Source organism: Mesoplodon mirus, assembly GCF_964341445.2.
Source record: "Mesoplodon mirus genome assembly, chromosome: 10".
Classification (NCBI taxonomy): Eukaryota; Metazoa; Chordata; class Mammalia; order Artiodactyla; family Ziphiidae; genus Mesoplodon; species Mesoplodon mirus.
In genome coordinates, this window is record NC_138986.1 from 19,362,069 (window position 1) to 19,380,487 (window position 18,419).

Genomic DNA, 18,419 nt, shown 5'->3' on the forward strand with positions numbered 1-18,419 from the left:
TCTCCAGACACACAACTGGATCTATACTTTAATATTTCGTACAGGATAACAATAATGTCTATAGAGATTAATTACCCTGATCAAGCTGAACAAAGAGGAAATGATGCTGTGCTTATTTTTAAATATTTCTGCCTGGTACCAGCTGAACTCAGTCAAATTATGAGCTTAATTTTCTGCTCCAATGGTGAAATGTGACATAAAACTATCAAAGATAACCTTTTACAGCACAATAAACGTTTAAATATGGAGTTTCAAATTACACTTCCAAAAGAAAGGCTCCATTATGTCTTGTATCAATACTTAGTAAAAGGATCAGTTCTCCAATGAAGAGGGACTCTGCTTGCCTACTGCTCCAGCACTAGCACTTCTTTTTCAACTTGCCTTACGAAGACTTGGATAAGGTCACTGATTTCCACTGAATTCTACGTGGTTTCATTTATGCAAATGGCTTCTCTTAGGCTATTTTAGAGGTCTAAAGAATAGGGACCGGGCTTCCCTGGTGGCGCAGTGGTTGAGGGTCCGCCTGCCGATGCAGGGGACACGGGTTCGTGCCCCGGTCCGGGAAGATCCCACATGCCTCGGAGCGGCTGGGCCCGTGAGCCATGGCCGCGGAGCCTGCGCGTCCGGAGCCTGTGCTCCGCAACGGGGAGAGGCCACAACAGTGAGAGGCCCGGGTACCGAAAAAAAAAAAAAAAAAGAATATGGACCACTCTGGACTATCTCCGCAGCCAACGGATGCTCCCATAGGCAAGAACTTACTTTTGTCCTTCTGTGATCACACAGGCCAAGACGCCACTCCACAGCATAGTGCTGAGTCCCTATTAGGTACTCAATCATTGAGTGCCCCATGTTCCTGAGGGTTATTTTTCAGGCTCTTGGCCCTGAAGTCTCTCCGTTATGCCAGTTATCTAGGCATAAGCCTACCTCCAAGAAAAGTGGCTACCACTCAGTGAAGAGAAGGAAAAAGACTGAGATATTGGAAGGCCAGCTTCAGCACAATACGTGTAGTTTTTTCCTCATCTTAAAATATTTACTCACATCTCCCTGGAAAGTCTTTTAAAATCACTTTTCTGAGGGAGATAAGCTTCATCCGTAATTAATTAGTGGCTGCTTTCCGGAAACAATTTAAAAGGTGCATTTGCAGAATTCTCTTCTGGCTTTTTATTAAAGCCACAACTCTTAACATCTATCACTCGCTTCAAGCTAATCCCACTCCCTTCCACAGGGAGCTTCGCTCCTTCAGCCGGGAGCCCCGCTCCCTTCTAAATCCGCTTAGAGCCCCGCCTCCTCCGTAGAGGTTCCAGCCAATCCTGTATTCTCCAATATCTTGGTGTCGAGCTATCGCGAGACTTCAACCGTGTCTTTCGAGAGTCTCTAACCGTGTGGACTTGCGCAGAAGACACTCATGAAGCCACTGCCGGACAAAAGGGGCGGGGCGCTCCCACGTGCGCGTTCACCTTGACCCCACGCTCCAGCGCGCGCCCGGCACCTAGGAGCTGTGGTTTCTGGGTCCCCCCGGGAACCGCAACACACACCAGCCTAAGTCGCGCGTGCCTGCCTCAGGCGGATGTTTGCTGGGTGGCGAATGCGTGCCCCGGACCTTGGTGCAGAGAGGCTCTAGGGGCTTGGAGAACGAGTCTAGGTAGGCGCTTGGGTGATGGAGGGTCAGGGGTCAGAGGTCGGGGACGGAAGGAGTCTCTGCACAGAGACGGAGGTCGCAGGGAGGGAGGACTCTGTTGTTCTGGAGTCCTGGAAACTAAAAGGCAGAGAGGGAGCCGCAGCGCGAGTCCCCCCGACCCTTCCCCATCCCAGACGTGTGGGCCCGTGCACCGCCGCGGCTCCCCCGGGACGAGGTGGGGCCGTGGGAAAGGAGACTGTGCTTCTCCCCGGGGGCTGGGGCCTGCAGTGTCTTGTTCGAGCGCCCCGAGGGCTGTGATCGCGCTCCTCCGCCTCGCGGCAGCTTGTTTGCCCGGCCTGCTGGGAGCGATCGGCGCTGACAGCCCTCTTCAGACTCCTCGAACCGCTTTTGAGTCTTTCGGAAGAAAACTGAGTGGGTATCACCATTCGCCGCAGATATGCCCCTGGAGACTTGGAACTGGGCAGCTGCCTAGCTTCTTGGTGGGCGGGGTTGTAATGTAGTAAAGGGGAGGCCGAGGCCAAGTTAGTCTGAAAGTTCTCAGTTGCCTCTGGAGTCATATTAATTACATTCGCATTCAAAACCACCAGTGCACATTGTACACTTTGACTCCGTGGTAGTTGCTAGTTTCCAGAACCAAGGTGTGTTTTCTGATGATTGATGGTCACTGTCAGATAAACAGTATTATTAAATAATGGCCACTAGGCTTGTGTCTTTTTTCTAAGTGACTTGACATTAGCCATGAGGTAAAAATCCTAGATGTTTGGTGTTTTCCTACTTGTGTTTAAATTAACTTGTGGCTTTAACGGAACAAAAAAATAATAATTTTTATTTTTATTTATAAAGTCATTAAAGCTATTTTTTACTATTCGGTAGGGTGATAGCAAGAATGATGAAACTCCCATTAATTGAAATAATCCATAATATCTATACTGTCACCAAAAAGACTAGTTGATTATGATCAGTAATCATGCTGGAAGCAGTGTGGTAGTGAACAGCTGTGGGGTAAGTGTTCCTGTACTGCAAAAGCTGGCACTTCCTGGAGTTTACAAGGTCCACTTAGCCAATAAGCTGGCAGTTGAGAATAAAATAGTTTAGTTTTGAAGGATGCTATACATATGTTTATATATACTCTTCTTGTGCAGCCTAAAGAACTGTACTTACAGGATTATTAAAACAAATCTTTTATTAAGAGTTCAGGCTAGAAAGATTTGGGGGAAACAATCTGCTGGTGAAAAATATTATGAGGGCATTTTCTAAGTATCTGTGACTAACATATGTTCTAGAATTCAGTAGATGAAAATACTCTCAGCCTACTGGAATTATCACTACAGAAGAAGATTGTGGTAATGCTAGGTCACTGAGAACTTTTCACTTATCAGTAGTGATTGGGCTTCACTTGCATAATAAGGCTTACCTTGGACAGCAATATCTCAAATGTATATACTCTTTGTTCCCCTAATAGCCTAAACCCAGGCCTACCGTGGATTTGTGGTAATTCAGGATTGGTATGTGTCTTTTAATGAAGAGCTAATAATTTGGAGAGGAAAGAACCTGAATAAGTTTAATTGATATCCATTTGTTGTATTGTCTTAGTAACTTAACATTTTATGTTTACTCTTCTAGCAATCTATCTTTGTTTTCTGTTAAAGATACAGGTCAGTCAGTTTTCTCTGTCTCATTCTGGGCCAGAAATAGTAAGGAGTAGTTTCACACTACCTATAGTCTTTTAGAATATGGTTAAGAGAGATTTTTCCAGAAAGAAATATGAGTAAAGTACTATCCTAGGTCCTTAAAAAGAGAGAGGGTATTCAGAAAATTACAGATCTTTGGTTCATGTTACTTTGTATCTCATTTCCATCCTGACGCTGACCTGGCATTGTGAGTACAATGCTGAATAGGATACTGTTCCTGCCCAGTTTTCAAGTAGTTCAAAGTCCAACAGTTAAGAACACTGTAACAGTTGGGATCAAGGAGGAGAGGCCCTTAACTCAGCATACCTGGTCATGGAAGGTTTTGTGGGGAGATTAGGACAGCGATAGGCAGAAAAGCATGAAAGGGCATTTCGAGCAAAAGACTTTTTACATCTAAGTGAGGGACAGTAAAAATGTGGTCCATATAGAAAACTGCATATAATCATGTTATACCCAAACACTGATATTTAAGGGGGAGGAAGAAGAAGCAGAATCATCAAAGATGAGATTCCTCTGGTATGAGGAAAACAAGGAGAAGGATTTAGAATTGGAATATGATTAGAGATATATGGAATTTTACCAGTACTTGACTTATTAGCTACCAGTTAACATTATGGTTATAAGTAGCTTTGATCAAATATTATCTTCTTTGGTTCAAGAGTTATCCCTAGATAGAGGTCTGCTAGAAAAAGAGTCAACCAAAACAGGATGGTGGGGTGGAGGGAAGGCAGATCATGAATGTTTGCTCAGTAGAGAACTGAACAAAATAAGAGCCTTGCTAGAAATCCTGGTCTTTATTTTTCTTCAACTTATCATTGTAATTGACAAATACTTCTATAATATTAGAAGAATCAGATTGGAAGCAAACATCTAAAAGAATGTGCAGATTATAGTGGTATATATCACTTAAAAGATACTGGATGAGCCTTACCAGAGAAAAGAACAGAGAGTTGAAGGAATGTATTCTGATTCAATAATATCTCTATTACGAGACTGTTGTAAGAGAAAGGGCACATATTAGCCTCTCTTCGCAATTGATTGGCTCAAAATGGTCATGGATTACTAGAGATGCAGCACCCGTTGAGCAGACATTTCCCATCTATACTATACTTTAGAAAGAAAGAAGTGGATTTTAGTAGGCAGCTGCTAACAATAACGAGGTTTCTCAAACTTGGCTGTATGCTGGCATCACCTAGGGAGCCTAAAAAATAATGGAGGTAGTGCCTGAGCCCTGCCCCAGAGATTATAATTTAATTGGCTGGGGTAGTACCAGGCATCAGGATTTTTAAACTTTCCTCCAGGTGATTCTAATGTAAGTCAAATTTGAAACACACTGATCTGTAGTCCCCCATCCGGCCACTTTAAAGTTCGGTTATTGTAAAATATAGTTTATAGTGTTCTCGGGGTGATGATAATAGCAATGACCACTTACTGAATATGTGCTAAATTTCTGTTGCTGTGCTCTTGTACATACACAAAGAGGCTAGATAATTTGTACGTGCCAAGGCTAGAATTAGAATCTATTGATAGTACTTCAAAGCCCACATTCTCTCCTGTAAACCAGATTGCTTTGCAGATGTGAGACACTTTAGCCAGTTGCTTTGGGGGCTTTTAGAATTAATGGTTCCATAATTACCATGTTACTAATATTACTGTGATTGGTGTGATAGGTTGTGTAACTGGCCCAGTTCCCTCCCCATCCCCTACCTCATATCCACGCTCTTTGCCATGAGCAGTTCCACCGATAAAGAAGTGTAATATATACCCCCACCTCTTGACTTTGAGTCCATCCATGTGCCTTGCTTTGGCCCGTGGAACCTTAGTGGTTTTACCCTGACCAAATACAGAAAAATACTTGTTCGGTTGGATTTGTACTCTTACACCTCAGTCACTGCCATAAGAACGTTCCTGGGTTTGTTTTTTTTTTTCTGGTCCCAGGAGAAGGATGAGGGCTACATTAAGCAGAGCCAAGCTGCTTCTCCCGAAACCTAGCCCAGATCAGCCAACCCTCAGCTAACCTGCAGATCTGTGAGAATAAATTATTGCTGTCTCACGGCAGAGCTTTGGGTGATGCGTTATACAGCATATTTATGACAGTAGCTAACTGATAAACTGGTATAGCCTAACTTCAGCAGAGTGACCCAATTCCAGTATTCCAACCTGTGCTCTGAGGAGAACTGGACACAGAGAAGCACTTAGGTTATTAAGGGCTTCCTATATTATTCTGATCTCTTATCCAAGATAATAGAGACGATAAGATGCTTGAAAAGTAGTTAACTATAGTCAGAGATAGATCACCACCTGCATATTCATAAACCAAGCACTGGTTGAGGGAGTGGAATTCTCATGACTGACTTAGACCAGCAATGTTTGATAGACATTTTGCAATTATGAGAGTGTTCTATATATTTACACTGTCCAGTACAGTAGCCACTAGTCACATATGGCTTTTGAGCTCTTGAAGTGTGGTTAGTGAGAATGAAGAGCTGAGTTCAAATCTTTTTTTAACTTAAAGTTGAATTGCCACAGGAAGCTAGTGGTATCCTTATTGGACTGCACAAACAACTTCCTTGAGACTGTGGAGGAAACCACTCTTCTTTTAAGTCACAAGGCCAACGTGTTCCTAAGTAAGAGAAAGGTTCTGTCAACAAGGAAATGAGGTAGATCTTAGGCAGATAAGTAATATTATTTGTTTCTTTCATGGTTATTGTTCTATTCAGATCTTCTATTTATTGGACCAGTTTTATTCATTACATTTTGTTAGTAAATTACACATCTTATCTAGATTTTTCAAGTTTATTAGAATAAAGCTATTCTTAATATTCTCTTACAGTTTTTAAATCACTTCTGCACCTACTTTTTGTCTTTGCTTTTTAAATTAGTTTTTTTTAAATTAATTTATTTATTTTTGGCTGCATTGGGTCTTCCTTGCAGCGCGTGGGCTTTCTCTAGTTGCGGTGCGTGGGCTTCTCATTACGGTGGCTTCTCTTGCTGCGGAGCACAGGCTCTAGGCACGCGAGCTCTAAGCGCGCGGTAGAGCCACAACTTCAGTAGTTGTGGCTCATGGGCTCTAGAGCGCAGGCTCAGTAGTTGTGGCTCACGGGCTTAGTTGCTCTGAGGCATGTAGGATCTTCCCAGGCCAGGAATCGGACTCGTGTCCCCTGCATTGGCAGGTGGATTCTAAACCACTGCAGCACCAGGGAAGTCCTGCTTTTTAAATTAGTTTTATTAAGGTAAATTACATGCAATAAAATTCAACAATTTTACATATACAATTTGATGAATTTTGACAAATGTGTACAATCATGTGATCACCAGTAGAACATTTCTGTTACCCCAAAGGTTTCCCTTCTGCTTCTTTGCTGTCAGTCACCTCTTACCACTTCCTGGCCCCTGGTAACCACTAATCTGCTTTCTATCACTAGATTTTTACTTTTTCTAGAATTTCGTATAAATGGAATCATACACTATGTAGTCTTTCACTTCTGGCTTCCTTCACTTAGTATAATGTGTTAAAAATTCATCTATGTTGTTATATGTATCAATAGTTTATCATGAGTAGTATTGCATTTGTTTATCCATTCATCAGGTGATGGACATTGGGGTTGTTTCCAGTTGTAGGCTTTTATTAATAAAACTGCTATTAACAAATTCAAATTTAAGTCATTTTTATGATTCTGTGTTTTTATTTCTCTTAGGTAAACGCCTATGAGTGGGATTAATAGGCTGTGTAGAAAATATATATTTAATTTTGTAAGAAATTGACAGACTTTTCCTGTTGAAATGCTGGAGAGTTCAGTTCTAGTTCTTCTACATCCTCAGTCTTTTAAATTTTAATCATTCTACTGGATATGTAGTTTCTCATTGTGGTTTATGGGTTGAATTTGAAATGCCTTAATAACTGATGATGGTGAAGATATTTTCATGTGCTTACAGTATTTGCAATGTATAGATCCTCTTTGGTGAAAAGACTGTTCAAAATTTATGTCCATTTTTTTAATAAGGTTGTTTTTCTTACTATTGATTTGCAAGTTGTTTATAAATTCCACATAGAAATCTTTCATCAGGTATTTGTTTTACTAATATTGTTTCCCATCCGCAGCTTCCCCTGTCATTTTCATAACAATATCTTTTGAAGAGCCAAAGTATTTAATTTCATTAAAGCCTAATTTATCATTTTCTTATAGTCTCTGCTTCTTGTGTCCTATTTAAATTTTTTTTTTTTTTTTTTTTGGCCTAATCCACTGTCACTTAGATTTTTCTCTTCAGTTTTCTTCTGGAAGCCTTACAGTTTTAGCTTTCATATTTCAGTTATGATCCATTTCAAGTTAGTTTTTATGTATGTGGGGAGGTAAAAATCAAGGTTCTTTTTTTTTTTTTTTTGCATAGAGATATCTATTTTTTTTTTTTTTTTTTTTTTTTGTGGTACACGGGCCTCTCACTGTTGTGGCCTCTCCCGTTGCGGAGCACAGGCTCCGGACGCGCAGGCTCAGCGGCCATGGCTCACGGGCCCAGACGCTCCGCGGCATGTGGGATCTTCCCAGACCGGGGCACGAACCCGTGTCCCCTGCATCGGCAGGCAGACTCTCAACCACTGCGCCACCAGGGAAGCCCGAGATATCTATTAAAAGGGATATTCTTTCCGCACTAATTGCCTTTGAATTTCTTTCAAAAATCAATTGACCATGCCATGTGGGTCTATTACAGGACACTTTATTTTGTTCCATTGGTCTATATGTCTATCTTTATATCATTACCACACTGTTTTGACTACTGTCAGTGTAAGTCCCGGAGTCATTGTTAAATCTTTCAACTTTCCTCTTCTTTTTCAAAATTATTTTGACTCTTCTAGTTCTTGGGAATCAGCTTGTCAGTTTCTACAAAAAAAAAAAAAAAAAAAAAAAAAAAGGCCTGTTGGGATTTCGAATGGGATTACTTTGACTCTGTAGATCAATATTGAGGAATTGACATTTGGGCATCTTGATTCTTTCAGTCCATAAACATAGTACATAGTATGTATATCTCTATGATTATACTACTAGGCTCTTTTCTCTCTTTTTATGTAGACTTGACAATTTTCAGAATAAAAAAATTTTTAAGTTATCTTTTAAACAACTGTGAAAACAAGAGAAAGAGACATATTTATGCACATAATTTTCATTCACAATGCTTTTTATTCCATTGTGTAGGTCCAGATTTCCATCTAATATCATTTTCCTTTGTGAGGACTTCCTTTAACATTTCTTGTAAATGTGGGTCTACAAGTGAATTCTCTTGGCTTTTGTCATTTTTTTCACCTTCATTTCTTTAAAGATACAGTCAGCCCTCCATGTCTGCAGATTCTGCATCCATAGATTCAGCCAACTGCGGATCGAAAATATCCAGTAATATAATTTGCTTTCCTAAAATTGCCAGTCAGTTTTTTTAATAACCACCTTTTTGTGTTATGACTTTCTGATTCTGTTTCATGAAAACAATATGTTATCTCCCTGAGGATGTAATGATGTTGACTGTTTTATAAAGTTCTTATTCAGATTGCTCCGTCTGTTTGGGTGAAAGTTTCTTTGTTCATTTATACTCCTGTTGGAGATCCCTTCATGTTTGTTGACTGTGAACTCATCTTTGAGGTTCAGATTCCCCGCTTTACCTTTCATTGTCTCTGCTTATACAGTTTGCTTAAGGGGAGGCTCAGAAGCAGATGTAAGACTTGTTTTCTGTTGTATTCAGTGAGGATGGGAGATTGGTGAGACCTCCATATAGGCAGAGTCCATTGTCATCCGCCTTTTTTTCTTTAGTCAGTGGCAAAGGACATCTTTCTGGTTTAGGCACCGCTCTCACCAGAAAATAGATACCCCCATCACAGCTACCTTGTCTTTGGGAGAAATAGGGCAGGTAAGGGCCTGTAGGTTTCCACTTTATTGTTCCACTATCATCTGTACTGTAGCCCTGGACTCACTTTGGGTTCCACTACCAGGTCCCCCACCACTGAGCATGGCAGCCCGCTTGATGATGCTCCCATCTTTTGTGCTAATACATTCACGCTGTCACTCAGCTTTCCAGTCTGATTCCCTCTGTGTCATCCTTTAGGAATACCTCAAAGCTCCTGGTCAGCTGAGATTTCCCCTTGTTTTGTATTACCTTAAACAGGGCTAGATTTGGAGCAGAGTAATTAAGGATGGGGAGTTAGTGGAGGTAGAGGGATGTAGACTGCTCTGTGTGCTCAGTTTGTCGTCAAGAAACCAAAACACAGCTTATCGTCTGTATTGAATTAAAGACCATGGTTTGATCTATACTTCTTTTATATCCTCTCCTCAAATACAGCACGGTGTTGAATACTTACTGGGGACTCGGCGAATACCTGACTGGATTTTATTTAAAAATGGAATTACTGAGAATATTTCTTTTCTTTGTTTTTCTATATATGTTATATATATATTTTTAACATCTTTATTGGAGTATAATTGCTTTACAATGGTGTGTTAGTTTCTGCTTTATAACAAAGTGAATCAGCTGTACATATACATATATCCCCATATGTCCTCCCTCTTGCATCTCCCTCCCTCCCACCCTCCCTATCCCACCCCTCTAGGTGGTCACAAAGCACCGAGCTGATCTCCCTGTACTATGCGGCTGCTTTCCACTAGCTATCTGTTTTACATTTGGCAGTGTATATATGTCCATGATACTCTCACTTCGTCCCAGCTTACCCTTCCCCCTCCCCATGTCCTCAAGTCCATTCTCTATGTCTGCGTCTTTATTCCTGTCCTGCCCCTAGGTTCTTCAGAACCATTTTTTAAATTCCATATATATGTTAGCATACGGTATTTGTTTTTCTCTTTCTGACTTAACTTCACTCTGTATGACAGACTCTAGGTCCATCCACCTCACTACAAATAACTCAGTTTCTTTTTATGGCTGAGCAATATTCCATTGTATATATGTGCCACATCTTCTTCATCCATTCATCTGTTGATGGACACTTAGGTTGCTTCCATGTCCTGGCTATTGTAAATAGAGCTGCAGTGAACATTGTGGTACATGACTCTTTTTGAATTATGGTTTCCTCAGGTTATATGCCCAGTAGTGGGATTGCTAGGTTTTATGGTAGTTCTATTTTTAGTTTTTTAAGGGACCTCCATACTGTTCTCCATAGTGGCTGTATCAATTTACATTCCCACTAACAGTGCAAGAGGGTTCCCGTTTCTGAGAATATTTCTTAAACTGCACTTGAAGACAAATTTTGTTTATACATCCTTTTTTTTTTTCCCCAGCTACATGGTTGGAATAAATTGGAATAGGCACCAACCATCATTATGACTTTGTGATTTAACTTCCCTGAGTTGTTTTATGCTATGTATAGGAATTGGCTATTATTTTGGGAAACGTAGTTTAGGGCCTACCTTATATAGGCTGCTTTTAGCCCAGTTTCCTCTTTTGAGTTGACAAAGCTTTCTTTTCTTTTTTCCCTATATTTTTAAATTATCTTCTTTTATTGTCTCTGCCTTATTTCCCCTGGTTGCCATCACCACCTTATTTCTTACCCAGCTATCCCTCTTATTCTTTTTATATGCTGATGCACAAAAAGAAATACATTTATATGTTTTCATCTTCCGCTTTTGAAAAAGAAGATATATATTTTAGGGATTTTTAAGTTATGGAAGAGTCAAGTGAAGTTTTGTTAACTCTTTGGGATTATAAAACAAAATTGAAATTCTGTGGTGATGATACGAATCTAAATGTTACTAAAAGTTTTCAAATAAGCACTTCCAGGATATCTGAGAGATTTACCTTACTATCATGCTGCTCATTAAATGTATTTTTAGATTTTATTTTATTTTAAACAACAAATTATCTATATTAAATTTATCTGTAAAAGACCAATAAGACCATTAGAATTTATATGATACATGAGATTATAGTCAATGTGTTCCAAAGCTGTATTTATTTAAAAAATTATCCATTACTTTGTGTGTCTCTGAAGATTTCATGTTATGTATGGGATTATTTTTCTCTGCTGAATTTCTCATCTGGGAGTATTTAAATACTAAAATCCTCTCTTGGAATGCCTACTGTTGCATTTGTCTTCTAGAATTCATATTTACCAAGATAACTTGAAAATGAGCAGCCGACGGAAACGTGCTCCTCCAGTGAGGGTAGATGAGGAAAAGCAACAGCAGCTTCGTTGGAATATGCATGAGGACAGAAGGAATGAACCTCTCACCTTAAGTGATGACGAGCAGTCCTGCCCAGGTTTGGACTCCTCTTCTGCTCACTGCATCATCCTAGATGATAGTCTAAAGGAAGAAGTGTCTCACAAAGATACGAAGAGGTGTTCAGAAGTGGTGAGCGTCTCAAAATCAGTTGAAGAAGAGACTGGTGGCATTTTTTCCCCTTTGTCTCTAAAGCTGAATATTGTGATTTCTCCCTGTCACTTTGATAATTCTTGGAAAGCATTTCTAGGGGAATTAACTCTTCAGCTTCTTCCTGAACAGAGTTTAATTGAAAATTTTTCTGAAAGGAGTTTTACACTGATGAGTTCAGAGTCGAGCTATCAGTTTGTGGTCTATGTTCATTCAGAATGCGAAGATACAGAGAAAAAAGAAAGAGGACTCAACGAGCCAATCAGTATTTGTGACAAAGGTATTCACGTGGAATCATCCTTCAGTGGTGAAATGTTAGAAGATTTGGGCTGGCTGCAAAAGAAGAAAAGAATAAAACTTTACCAAAAACCAGAAGGAAATCGCATTATCAAGGTAAGCAATTTCTGTAGTGTCTTTTAAGGTTCTTTGGCATCAGACAGCCCATTTTGAAATTAACTTAGAAGGAAGGTCTGGAAAGCCAGCAATAAGCCTCTCATTATTAAGTGTCAGAGTACACTTTATTTGGGACATTCAATAACTATAAAAAACGTATATTATAGCTAATCATTTTCAGGCTGTTCTTTTTTCAGCATCTTCCTGATTCGCCCTTTCCAGTTCTACTCTCAGTGACTTGTTTTGGTCCTCGTTATCTCTTTCTCTTCCTGTAGCAATCCTTTAATATTGCCTTTTCAACTCCTTCAATTTCCTTTGTTTCTGGGCTGGTATGATATGAATGCAAATGGAATTCTAGTCTATTTACTGCCTCTAGAATTAATGATAATCTGGCATATAAGTCTCTCCTTGGATAGGCCTTTGTCTCCTTCTCCAGCCTCAACTCTTTTTTTTTTTTTCTTTTGGTGTGTGTGTGTGTGGTTTGTTTGTGTTTTTTACCTTTATGGTTTGGCATCCATGGGGTTTTTTCTGTTTTTTGGTTTTTGGGGGTTTTTTTGCGGTACGCGGGCCTCTCACTGTTGTGGCCTCTCCCGTTGCGGAGCGGAGCACAGGCTCCGGACGCGCAGGCTTAGCGGCCATGGCTCAGGGGTCCAGCCGCTCCGCGGCATGTGGGATCCTCCCGGACCGGGGCACGAACCCGTGTCCCCTGCATCGGCAGGCGGACTCTCAACCACTGCGCCACCAGGGAAGCCCCAGCCTCAACTCTTAATCACTCTGCTTTTTAGTTTGTCCCAGAAAATGCAAATTACTTTGTTTCTTGCAGATACCCTGCTGTCTTTTTGCATCTCTGCTTTTGCTCTCACACTTCCCTCTGCCCGGGTTGTTCCTTCCTCATCCCTCCTAACTCCTGGTCATCGCTTAGTGTTCAGCTCAGAGTTTACTTCACCTGAGGAGATCCTTTCTTAAACTCCATGGATGGTGTTACATGCTCTTCCCCCATAATATCTAACACGCATGCTTATTTTTGCCTTGGTCACCTGTAATGTACTTATATTTTATGTCTTTCCCCCTCACTAGACTATGAAGTTTTTTATCTTCACAGCCCAGTAAAATACCATGTACTAAACAGATTTTCAGTAAATGAATGAATAAATTTACCATTCATTTCAGGCTCTGCTATTCACTAGCCAAGTAACTTTTTGTGAATCATTTAAAGGCCTTAATTTCAGCTTCTTTTTGTACGAAATGTAAACAGTACTCATTCTTTTTACCTCATACAGTTGTGTTGAGAATCGGGTGAGGTAATGTAAGTAAACGTAATTTGTAAACTATGAAGCAGGTTTATATGCCTTCATGCTAGAACTTGAAAAGAAATTCTAAAATGTTAAATTCACCTCTGTTCAGTTGAAAACTGTGTTATACATTTCTCACATTAAAAAACAATTATATTGATAGCCCCATTTATAGTTTCAGAATTGACAGAAGGCACGGAGAAAATTTAGAAGCATTGGATTGTAATTAATTCTTCCCTGAACAGTCTACCTATACAACCAAGCATTCCCTCCCTTTGCTGATAGTGAGTGCCAAAAATTGTGGCTCAGGGATAACAAGTATGTAAGAATTCATGGATTGTATGCCTGTATTCTGTCTACTTCTCCCACCCCCACACCAAATCTTGATCTGTTCTGTCTTCCCTAATCCCAATTTTTATAAACTTTTAAACACTTATTGCTGCTCTAGCAAGCCATCTCTAGGTACAAAGCAGAATATAAGTAGTGAAAAATAATCTTTGCCACTTATTCCTATATAATGCTGGTTGATTCTTGTTCTTTAGTGAAAAAATATGAGAATCTCAGTGATTAGGGAATCAAGCTCAGGATAATACAGGAAAATGAAGGAAACTGTGTTTATTGACTATCTACCATTAGGAAGTTTTAAAGTTGTACTAAGTGGGCTATCTCATATAGGCTTCTCTCCATTTGGGTCAGAATAAATCAATAATTTTGTTTGTTTATTTAGCTCTTAAATATCAATGCCAGTATTAAAATTCAAGTATTTTGACTACAAAACTTCATACTACATTGTTTCACTAGACTCAAGCTACATAACCTTAATCAAGGTCTGTTTTCCTATACATTTTAGTGTTTGATCTAGTAATAGGGATTCCAAAACCTAACCGTGCTTAAGAATCCTGTCATGTGCATCAGAATCTTCTGGGGGAATCTGCATTTTTAACCAGCTTCATTGATTATTCTGATGATCATCCAGTTGGGAAATCATTGACTTGGTTGTTAGAATTGGTGTTCTCATCACAGTCTCCCAGGTTCAGTTCCAGTTAAGGAAATATTTTTTTTCTAGCTACTTAAATGGTGCATCACACATAGTAGGTACTGCATTTGTAGAATGAATTTGTTATTGAAAGTGAAAACATCTAAGGGAGATTTGGTAGGTATATATTTAGTGCTTGTGGGGTAAATACTGTGAATACCTTTAAAAATGATGATGTTAAATGTTTTTCTTATATCCTCAAAAATGGTATAGTACAATCAAAACTATTTTTATGTTGATTAATTCTGTGTAGGTTGGAATTTATCTTTTGGAAGGTGGCCTAGCAAAACTAGATTTTCTGAGTGACGCAAACTCAAGAATGAAAAAGTTCAATCAACTCATGAAGAGAGTGATGGAAAAGTTATACAATTTTATTATTCCAGGTAATATTTAAAGTAAACTTTAAAATTGCTACTACTGAAGAGCTGTGGGCTTTCCCCCAAATCCTATACATAACAACCAGAAAAACAGCTACGAAAACTGTAGTAAAAATTAAACCTTCATAAAATTCCTATATGACAAAATTATACATATCCGAAATACCCCTACTTCTATAATTTTTGTCTTTATTTGCTTAATAATGTGCTTAGCTTTTAGTAATTACTCAAGAAATATTTATGGAGTCAATAGGCAGAATTTAAAGGGATCTGAGCTGATTGGAATTTTTGCGTTATTCCTGTGCTTTTTTATTTTGTCATGGCCAGAGATTCTTGGCTGGCCTTTATTCCACCTCTCCTTTGCAGTCTGACAAATAATCTCAAGACCCTGCTTCCCATAAAGACCAGTTAACTTTGCTACTGTTTCTTGGCAAGATGTTGTATCCTTGGTCAGGACTGCAGTTTCAGAGTTGTCTGCCATTGGTTCCCAAGGGAGAGTGTGGATGGCTTGATGCAGCCCATCAACACTGCTGGAAAAACGGCTCAAATTCTCCAAGTCCTGCTCATGGTGGGTCAGCCTTATTTCAGGTGCAAATTATAGAACATTTTTATACTGGAATATTTGGGAAATCAGTTTCTGAACTTGGTTATTGAATTGTTTCTGCAGTATATTTTTGCAAAGCTTCATAATAACTAATAATAGTAAATCATTTTGCATGTTAAAGACTTAAAAGGAGGAAAATCACTGGTTTTAAAATTGGAAGGAATGCTTTTAAGTACACCTAGAATTTTTAAAGTTATGATAAGAATTCCATTATTCTGCCTTCTAAAAATAATAAAATTTGAACTTTTCAGAGGAAAACTTAAAGGATTTTAAAGGAAAACTTCAAGTTTAGTTATTAACACTAGAGTATAAACCTATACTAACAGTCTGAAATAACCAAGCATATAACTACACATTAACTGTAAACTTTTGAAAATCTTAATATGACATAATTTTTATTGAAAATAGTAAATTATGTATTTTATAGTACAGTTTTTATTTTAGAGCATATGAGGCCTGTTCTATAAATGTGTGTAGGCCTATTTGAAACCTTTCAGTAATAAATCATTAGCTTTAGTTAATGGGGTTTTTAAATTTGTTCAAGAGTTTGAATTTTTTTTTCATGTTGTAGACATGAATCTTCTTCCACAGGGCAATTGTGCCCAACAAATGAGTCTGAAATTCTTACGAATTTGTATTGATGGCTTAAGCCCTTAATCTCCTAATTGGCTGCTGGTGCTGCTACCAAATACCTATCCTTTTTAGCATAAGAAATAGAATGGGAATCCTTGTCTTATTAGACATAGAAAAATTGTCTGCGTTTGGATTTTTTTTATGTTAAGATGTAAAAGTGAAATAAATTATCCTTTTACAAACTGCAAAAGATAATCACATTCAGTTCCTCAGCTGTTTATTAAACATCTACAATGCACAAGGCATGTGCTAGCTGCTCTGAGTAACTATAAAAACAAAAGACAGCCTTTGCTGTCAAAGAGCATTACAGTTCAGTGGGGAAGGGATGAATACACACAAATGATTGTATTACCAGACAGATTGCAATATATTACTATATCCAAAGTATAAGAGTATTGCATGAACACAGAGGAGAGTATTAATTCTGACCAGGGAAAACAAAAGAAAATGTCATGGAAAAAGTATCAGTTGAATTTTCTTGAAGGATGGATGGGTAAATTTTTGATCAGTCAAAAAACATACTAAGCAAGGCCCCAGAAATGGAAGAATGCATGGTATGTTCTTGAAGTAAGAATTGCTTATAGTTATAAATGTGGATGGGGTTGTTTTGAGTACATTTGTTCTTGGATATACAGATGTGTTGGAAGAGGATGAGGAAGATTCAGAGAGTGAGCCAGAGGGACAGGACATTGATGAGCTCTATCATTTTGTGAAGAAAACACATCAACAAGAAACTCCGTCCATCCAAGTGGATGTCCAGCATCCTGCACTGACTCCTGTGTTGAGACCATACCAAAGAGAGGCTGTCAATTGGATGCTACAACAAGAGCATTTCAAAAGCACCCCTGCTAGTGGCAAGTATAAGATGCTTAAAGAAAGGCAAATTGATCAGAGGGATTATATGAGAGAGAGAGGGTAGGGGGAAATTGATCAGTAAACAAATCATATTGAAAACAGGATAGAATGGGTGTTACTATGAACAAAATTATTTTCTAAGAAATCTTTCAAAACTGAAATCTAGAGAAATTCATTTATGAGTTCCCTCATCCATAAAAGTTCAAACTGATTTTTCCAGCCAAAGTAAAGGCTGCCTTGATTGGAATTTTTAAAAACCAAGACATTTTTTACATGCCTTTCCAACTAAGAATTGCTTTTGTAACCTGATCAGATGGAATCTTCCTAATATATGTAAAAGGCTTTACAATTTAATCATGAATGTTAGGGACAGAAAGCAAATTTACAGAAGTGGGAGACTTATGTGTGACTAATCTAATTTTCCTAGGTTTGCATTTATTTTCTTTACTCCACAACATAAATAATAAAATGAAACGCCATCTAGTAAGTGTTTTCATAAAAGTAGTAGATTTATGGGAGTCATATGTGCCACTTCTTTATCATTGTCTTTAAAGGCATGGGCACAAGATGAGATTTTTACATGACTCTAGGAAGTAAAGTGTTAACTATTTCTCACTCTTCCTGTATAGATTTATTTTAATCAGTGATGAATAGCTCTTATTTCTCCCACTTTTTTATCCAACAAATTTTATTTTTTTTAACTTTTTATTTTGGAAGTATCAGTTCATAGCCAATATTATTTCTTCTTCCTCCTCCTCCCCCAATATTTTGAATTATTTTGAAATAATAATCCCACATATTGTATCATGTCTTATGTTAATATTTCAGTTTATTTCATTAAAAGATAAAGGATCTTTTAAACAGATATAAACATATGTACAATGCATTTTAAAACCCAATAATTCCTTAATATCACCAAATCTCTCTCCCTTCCTTCCCTCCTTTCTCTCTATTTCTCCCTCTTATAGTTTGTTCAAATCTGAAACCAAATAACATCCATATATTGGAATTGGTTGCTGTCTCTTAAGTTTCTTTTAGTCCATAGGTTTTATCTCCTCTCTCGTATTTTTTTTCTTATATTTGTTTAAGAAATGGTTGGTTCTGTAGAGTTTACCACAGACTGGATTATTTTTTCTCCAAAATGAAATAATTTTTTTCCACTAAGGAATTTGACTAAGGTGTAACTTACATACAGTAAAATGCACAGACCTTAAGGGCACAGTTTGATAAGTTTTGATGAATCTATGCATCTGTGAAACCAGGAACTCAGTTAAGACATAGAACCAGACTTTTTCAAAAGTAACCACTGGCCACACATGCCTCTTGAGACTTGAAATGTGGTTGTCCAAATTATGTGCCGTAGGTTTAAAATATATACTAGATTTCACATAGTACCAAAAAAAGAATGTGAAATATCTCACTACTAATTTTTATATTGATTGCATATTGAAATGATAATATTTTGATTATATTGAGCTAAATGAAAACAACTATTAAGATTAATTTTACCTGTTTCTTTTAATATTTCTATCATACCGG

The 18,419-nt window shown here is 38.4% G+C and overlaps 1 protein-coding gene across 3 annotated transcripts in view; it reads left to right on the plus strand.

Annotated features, from left to right (window-relative positions):
• Positions 1-1,478: 1,478 nt before the first annotated feature.
• The window catches only part of SHPRH (SNF2 histone linker PHD RING helicase), a gene marked incomplete at its 3' end in the record, with an annotated part of 90,290 nt that continues 73,349 nt past the window's right edge, over positions 1,479-18,419 (plus strand). For 2 of the 3 annotated variants that reach the window (XM_082634383.1, XM_082634385.1), the window contains exons 1-4: positions 1,479-1,642; positions 11,420-12,083; positions 14,665-14,794; positions 16,661-16,879. In XM_082634383.1, the coding sequence (XP_082490509.1) occupies positions 11,448-12,083; positions 14,665-14,794; positions 16,661-16,879 (985 nt within the window). In that variant the 5' untranslated portion in view covers positions 1,479-1,642; positions 11,420-11,447. Of the gene's footprint in view, positions 1,643-1,688; positions 2,051-11,419; positions 12,084-14,664; positions 14,795-16,660; positions 16,880-18,419 lie in introns of those variants that run through there. The other variant, XM_082634384.1, reaches the window with a different exon arrangement.